This window comes from Pelobates fuscus, chromosome 7 (genome assembly GCF_036172605.1).
Source record: "Pelobates fuscus isolate aPelFus1 chromosome 7, aPelFus1.pri, whole genome shotgun sequence".
Taxonomy (NCBI): domain Eukaryota; kingdom Metazoa; phylum Chordata; class Amphibia; order Anura; family Pelobatidae; genus Pelobates; species Pelobates fuscus.
In genome coordinates this window covers 79,699,957-79,708,003 of record NC_086323.1, presented here as the reverse complement: position 1 = coordinate 79,708,003, position 8,047 = coordinate 79,699,957, and the positions used below count along the sequence as shown (strand labels likewise).

The 8,047-nt window shown below is 48.8% G+C and overlaps 1 protein-coding gene across 1 annotated transcript in view; it reads right to left on the bottom strand.

Moving 5' to 3' along the window:
* Nucleotides 1–410: 410 nt before the first annotated feature.
* The window catches only part of LOC134569161 (uncharacterized), a 32,358-nt gene continuing 24,721 nt past the window's right edge, over nucleotides 411–8,047 (bottom strand). Inside the window, exons 8-9 of the mRNA XM_063428071.1 lie at nucleotides 877–1,012; nucleotides 411–627 (exon numbers count right to left, since the gene is read on the bottom strand). Of these exons, the coding sequence (XP_063284141.1) occupies nucleotides 496–627; nucleotides 877–1,012 (268 nt within the window). The 3' untranslated portion in view covers nucleotides 411–495. The remainder of the gene's footprint in view (nucleotides 628–876; nucleotides 1,013–8,047) is intronic.

Genomic DNA, 8,047 nt, shown 5'->3' with positions numbered 1-8,047 from the left:
GATTATTGATGTATCTATGTCTCTGTCAATGTATATCTCTGCTCGTTATTGTATTACTTGTCATTTACCTTCCACGGGTAAACCCCTTTCAGCGCCTAGGGGGGCTCTCCAAGAGCCTATAGTGCCAGGAAAACTGGTATGTTTCCTGGCACTGTAGGACCCCTTTAAGACCAAAGAGCAATTTTGAAAATCAGCTATTACAATTCTCCTGTAGTGAGTTTATATTTTATTTATAAGCTTATATTTTACATGGTTTTAGATTTACATATTAGATTTACACATAGAAAATTACTAGTAAAAACGGAATTGTCATACCGATGAAAATGGAATATAATACACTATTTTATTAATGTGACTGAGTGTAACATTAATTGCTGTGCAGATAAAAATCACAAGACCTAAGCAATATATAAAAAAAAATCTCTGGCAGCAGGTTACATATACAATGCTGGCTGCAACACTATGATTGCCAAAAAGGTTGGAACTTTGGCACTGTTATCGACTGTAGGAGAGTCTGTTACAGGATGGAATACTCTGTTCTGTAGACAGTTTTTTTAGCATCCTCTCCGTTGTTTTCTGCATGCGTTTGGCAGTACAGAGAGCTTGGTCCAAAACAGAATTCAACATCTGCATGATATATAAGAAAAAAAAAAAGATGTATAACATTCCCAAAAACATAGCTGCTTAGAATCACAACTGGACAATCTTCCTGACACATAAGTGTAAGGGGCCAATTTTTCTTTACATTTAAAAAAAAAAAAATACCAATTGTGGAAACTGCAAACTGTTATTGTTTATTTCTGTTACATGTTTTACTTATTCATTGTATAAATGAAAGTGTAGACACCAACAAACCCATGAAGCAGTTCTACATACCTTACTGTCAGTGGGATCCATGTGTTTCTGCTTTATACATGACCAGCATTTACTTTGTTGAGTTACTTTATGACTGCAAGGTATTACTGGGCCAGCAAAGCGGGAGTGTCTCAAAACTGGAACATGGAAATTGTATCTGGAATTTAAAAAATATAAAAATGTATATTTATGCAGGATTGTGTAGATCTGTCTTAAAATAACCTTCCAAGATGATACATTTTCATAATGTTCTCTGCATGATAGACCTTGTGAGTAAGTCTCATATTATGTGCGTTTAAGTTTTTTCTCAATGTAATTTTGACTCTTAAGTAGAGTTGAGAGAACCCGAACCGCAGAGTTCAGGTTTGTACCGAACATTATGGTTTTTGGACCCTGGACCCGAACACTGACATTTCAGTATATGTTCGGGTTTGAGTTCGGTGTTCAGCGATTTAATGGCGTGTTTTGAAAGGCTGCAGGGCAGCCAATCATCAGCGTTTGACTCATTTGCCCTTAGAAGCCATCACAACCATGCCTACTAATGGCATGGCTGTGATTGGCCAGTGCAGCATGTGACCCAGCCTCTATATATAAGCTGGAGTCACGTAGCGCCGCACGTCACATGAGCTCTTATTAGTGTAGGGACAGCTTAGGAAAGAATTCTGGTGTTGAATCTGCAAACTACAGCGATTATTTTAGTGGGTGCTATACTACATTTTTGTACCCTGCCCTGAGCCCAGTGCCACAGAGAGTGTAGTGCACTTGCAACTGCATGTGTGCCAGGCACATGACTTTAATCCTGTTCTTGTATAGTACATTTGTGTACTGCATTTTTTGCAGTCTAATAAAACCGTTAAATACTACTGTTACATTGTTGGTTTAAAAAAAATCACACATGGGGGGCGGAGCCTGACTGCTGAGGTGGATGGTCGCAGGCTGCCCGAGCTCCGGGCCCAAGACCAAAAAACTGACTGACTAACGAGCAAAAATCATAACATAACGCTTCACAATTCCACTGGATACCCATGAACGACCCGGGAACACGATGCGTGTGGTAATCCCGCCAGTGGTCATCAGCTTCATAACAATGCAACCACGCAGCCTGTGGGAGACCGATACGGGGAGAGACGGCCGCTCATCCTGCACGAAGGTCAACTATGGAGCCCGTAATCGCTCCCACCCTCCCCCCTATGGACCGGTGGGGGTCATCCCGGTCCCCCCCCAAAGCGCAGATGAACCCGTCCAGCATCCACCGGAGGGGCCCTGCAAAATCAGAGTCCCATGTGGAGAGAGCCAAGATGGGCGCCGAAATCAAGACCCATTTCACTTCAAACTACCAAGAAGTGGGCCACCCAGAAGGACAGCATCGCACAAGCCTTTGACAAATTCTGGGCAAAATTCTGGGAGCTGACCCTACGGGGTGAGGCACAGTGTGCCAGGGCAAAATCGACCCAAAGCAAACCACAGACCGACGCACTCCCAAGCTGGACTACAGTTAAGCAACCTACAAGACGGCTGGAGAGAATGCAGAAGCATCGCTTACCAAACCTGCTTCGGGCTCCCGCCGGCAGCACTCCCGGTTGCACGGCATCATGGAACCATCAGGCCGATCGTCACCGACCACCCAAGCACAAGCCCGGTGACTCAGGGGAGATACCACAGGAGAAACGGTGCAAGAAGCAACCAATACCACGTCGGAACACTGGGAAAGTCCAGTGGCGGTATACGAGGCAAGCACGGAGACAAGCCCCTGAGAAAGCACGCAGCTGGCATTACCTAGCCACGACATGGGGGCTCATAGGGGCCGGAAAGGCCCCTTACACCAGCCATCCAAAATGGGCCAACAGCTTCCAAACCACGGGCGTAGGATAAAAGAGGACTAGACATGGACCATTGCCCACCAATTGAACACATTTTTGGTCACAGAACTGCTGCCATAACCGTTGATAATAACTTTAGACCTGTTGTCTTACATTCTACTTTTATCTATGAGGCTGGAGGTATACCAGTACAATCAGAGATGACTAGCACCCATCCGATGGTAACATCTCCATTAAGGAGTGCGACTTAATCTTATAGACACAACGCTATCCTACACTTACACTGTATATCAACTCACCACACCCGCACTCACTATCTCTGCCATGTAAGTCTAGCACTTCTATCTACCATACCTCCACCATGACTAGATACAGCACTAGACATAATAATCTCTCTTTTCCTCCCTTAGCAAAATGTATGATTATTACTAGAGCAGTGGTCAGCTAATATAGCATGTTTAATTTTACACTCACTGCAGAAGAACCAAAAGCGTAGTGAATTATACTTGTCTCTACTACCTATATTTTAAAATGTGCCAGTACCTCAATGCCATATCTGTGACTTAACGTGTTTTCAATTTACTTACATATGCTGCTGTGGCATCGTAAGATGTTTTTGTTACCCCATGCACAATAAAAAATAAAGAATTAATTTTTTTTTAAATCACACTTTTTTGTGTTAAATAGAACATTTGCGGCCTGCGGTGCCTTTCTTGCAGTCCAATAAAACCCTTAAATACTACTCTTACATTGTTGGTTTAAAAAAAAAAAAATCACACTTTTTTGTGCTAAATAGTACATTTGCGTCATGCGGTGTACTTCATATCTGAGAGTCAAATAAAAATGTCAAATACTGTGCTTACAGCGCACTTTCAAAAATTAAAATTATTTTGGGTGCTAATACTAAATAGTACATTTGCTCCTGCGGTGCACTTCATATCTGAGAGTCAAATAGAACCGTCAAAAACCCTGTGCTTACAGCGCACTTTGAAAAATTCAAATTGTTTTGGGTGTTAATGCTAAATAGTACATTTGCGTCCTGCGTTGCACTTCATATCTGAGAGTCAAATAGAACCGTCAAATAGTGCTGTGACGTAGCAGTTTTAAACATTCAAATTTTTTGGCTGCTAAATAGTACATTTGCGTCCTGCGGTGCACTTCATATCTGAGAGTCAAATAGAACCGTCAAATATTGTGCTTACATTGCAGTTTTAAAATGTCTAATTCGTTAGGTGCTAAAAAGTCAATTTGGTGCCTGCACTTCATATCTGAGAGCAGAGGCGGCTCTCTAATTAGGCGGTTTAGGCGGCCGCCTAAGGCCTCGCGCTGGCTGGGGCCTCACGGCCGCCTAAACCACCTGTGGGCAGAGTGTGTCAGGTCCTCGGTCACTGACCGAGGACCTGACACCAGGAGGGGGCCCGGCGGCTTGCCCGGTATGCCGCCGGGTGCGAGGCCCCTCCTGGCTGCCCAGCCAGCCACCGCAGACAACGGTCTGCAGCTCCGCAATGAGCAGAGCTGCAGACCATGTGTCTTGCGAAAACCGGCCAATCAGAGCGTTGCCGCGGCTTACCACGGCAACGCTCTGAAATCTCGAGAGATTACACGGTCTGCAGCTCTACGGAGCTGCAGACCGGGAGCAGTGGCCACCAGACCACCAGGGAGCCCACTGGACCACCAGGGAAATTAAGGTAGGCTCTCCCTCACCATCCCCCATCACCCCCCACTACCCTCAGCCTCACCTCCCACCACCCTCAGCCTCACCACCCCCATCACCCTCAGCACCCCCACCACCCTCAGCTTCACCCCAATCACCATCACCCCCTCCTTCTCACATCACCCCCCTCTCACTCTCACATTACCCCCCTCAGCCTCACTCCCCACCCCCCTCAGCCACACCCCCCACCCCCCTCACCATCACCCCCCACCACCCTCAGCCTCAGCATCACCCCCTTCAGTCTCACCCCACCCCCCTCAGCTTCACCCCCCACCACCTTCAGCCTCATTACCCTCAGCATCACCACCCTCAGCACCCCCCACCACCCCCAGCCTCACCACCCCCACCACCCTCAGCCTCACTCCCCCCACCAACCTCAGCATCACCCCCCACCACCCTCAGCATCACCCCCCTTCACCCTCACAATCACCATCACCACCCTCAGCCTTACCCCCCTTCACCCTCAGCCTCACCCTCACCTCCCACCACCCTCAGCCTCACCTCCCACCACCCTCACCCCCCACCACCCTCAGCCTCACCATCCCCCATCACCCCCCACTACCCTCAGCCTCACCCCCACCACCCTCAGCCTCACCACCCCCATCATCCCCCACCACCCACAGCCTCACCCCCCACCACCCTCAGCCTCACCCCCCCACCATCCTCAGCATCAACCCCCTCACCACCCTCAGCATCACCCCCCTACCACCCTCAGCATCACCCCCCACCACCCTCAGCATCACCCTCCGTCACCACCCTCAGCCTCACATTACCCCTCTCACTCTCACATTACCCCCTTACTCTCACATTACCCCCCTCACTCTCACATTACCCCCCCTCACTCTCACATTACCCCCTCTCACTCTCACATTACCCCCCGCTCCCTCTCACATTACCCCCCGCTCCCTCTCACATTACCCCCCGCTCCCTCTCACATTACCCCCCGCTTCCTCTCACCATCACCCCCGCTTCCTCTCACCATCACCTCCGCTCCCTCTCACCATCACCTCCGCTCCCTCTCACCATCACCTCCGCTCCCTCTCACCATCACACTCCCTCTCACCATCACCCACGCTTCCTCTCACCATCACCTCCGCTCCCTCTCACCATCACCTCCGCTCCCTCTCACCATCACTCTCCCTCTCACCATCACACTACCTCTCACCCTCTCACCATCACCCCCCCCTCTCACCATCACCCCCCCTCTCACCATCACCCCCCCCCCACACACACTTCAAGCAGCTACCCCATACACATAGGGTCCCAGACAAAAATACAAATATGCTCACAGAGACATACATTCACACACAAAAGGATACTCTCTGTCAGACACACTCTCGGGCACATACACAGGTAGACAGTGCATCAATGTGTATATGTGACACTTTTTTCTAAGTGGGGCCTCATGTTTGCGTTTCGCCTAAGGCCTCATAAAGTCTAGAGCCGCCTCTGTCTGAGTCAAAAAGAACCATCAAATACTGTGCTTACAGCGCATTTTTAAACATTCAAATTATTTAGGTGCTAAAAAGTCAATTTGGTGCCTGCACTTCATATCTGGTGTATGTGTGCAACACTGGTTAGTTACCGCTTCTCAAGAAAGTCTAAAGACTTTTTTAAAAAGTGGAAAATAAGTGTTATTGTGGTAGCTTCATATACAGAAGCATTAATATACATTTCTATATTGTGTAAAGACACAACTCCAAAGTTAAAAACCAAACACCAAAACAACGTGAAATGAAGGTCATGCGAGTGACATGTGCAGTTTGGAGGAAGAGGCGCTGGTCGGACAGAGGCACCAGCCCAGCATAAGAGGGAGCAGGGTGCAAAAGCGGTGCAGCCGTCCCCCAGCACTCGTCGGCATGTATTATCTTTAGTATTCCCACAGTTATCCAAGTAACAGATGGAGCGATAAAAGGAAGCATAACAGATTTAACGAGCCTTTTGCAGTTTCACATTCAGGAGGGCAGTCTGGTGACCGGGACCCAGACACTGTCTGGGCGGCGGTCAGACGACTGGTACCCAGTATGCCTGATGTTGAAGTTAGGAGTCACAGTGTGGAATGGATTAGCAGGGTCTGGTGCAGGGTAACCGCATGCCCCCTGGTGTTGAGCACCAGCGATTGTGCGGCCACATACCAGGACCCTGGTGCAGTTTCAGGGAGCAGCAGCAGACGATAGTAGAGTTTCAGCTGAAGCACGCACGGGTCAGTCGCTCTGCACCAGACTTGCCCTCCAATTGATACAAGTTAACGGATTTAAAGTGGACTCATTACAATTACAGGGCCTCGAAAGAGTAGTGTATTGTTATGTCGTCACTACCTCCCCACGTCGGGAGTGGGTAATTTGTGCGCCTGCTGCCTTCCTTGCATGTGGTAGCCATTTCTCAGGCTCCCTCTTTGGAATCGAACCCTGATTCCCCATTACCCGTGGTCACCATGGTAGGCGCGAAAATTGCATCAAAAGTTGATAGGGCAGACATCCGAATGGGTTGTCGCCATCATGGAGATGTGTGATCGGCACAAGGTTACCACAGACAAGCGCAGCCGCCTGTCCACGGCCAACGTTTATTAAAATGCAAGCTCACGTTTATTAAAATGAACCAGGCATGGACAGGGCCGCCATCAGGGGGTGACAACCATGACGGTTGTCACGGGCCCGGCGGCCCTGGGGGGCCCGGACTGCTCTGGCAGTCCTGGGCCCCACTTTCCCTCCCTGCACACATAGATAGCGAATATCGCTATCTATGTGTGCAGCCGCGGGCCCCCCGGCTTCCCGGTTACCGCAGAGGGGGCCCAGGCAGCACACTGCCTCTTCTCTTCGCTCTCCTCTAATAACTCTCGCGAGACCCGGTTGCCATGGCAACGCTCCGCGGGTCTCGCGAGAGTTATTAGAGGAGAGCGAAGAGAAGAGGCAGTGTGCTGCCTGGGCCCCCTCTGCGGTAACCGGGAACCCGGGGGGCCCCACCATGCCACCGGACCACCAGGGATGGAATCTCCCCCCTCCCTAGACACAGGTAAGCAGGGAGGGGGGAGAAACAATTTAATTAAATGTATTTTTTTTATGTTAAAATGCCCCCCCTCCCCCTCACCCCAGATTGCACATTTACACACATACACTGACACAACACACACACTGCATACACTGACACAACACACACTCTGCATACACTGAGACAACACACACTCTGCATACACTGACACAACACACACACACACTATATACACTAACACAACACACACACTATATACACTAACACAACACACACACACTACATACACTGACACACTGACACAACACACACACTACATACACTGACACAACACACACACACACTACATACACTGACACAACACACACACTACATACACTGACACAACACACACACTACATACACTGACACAACACACACACTGCATACACTGACACAACACACACACTACATACACTGACACAACACACACACTATATACACTAACACAACACACACACACACACACTACATACACACACACAACACACATATTACATACACTGACACAACACACACACAGCATACACTAACACAACACACACACACACTACATACACTGACACAACACACACACTACATACACTGACACAACACACACACTGCATACACTGACACAACACACACACTA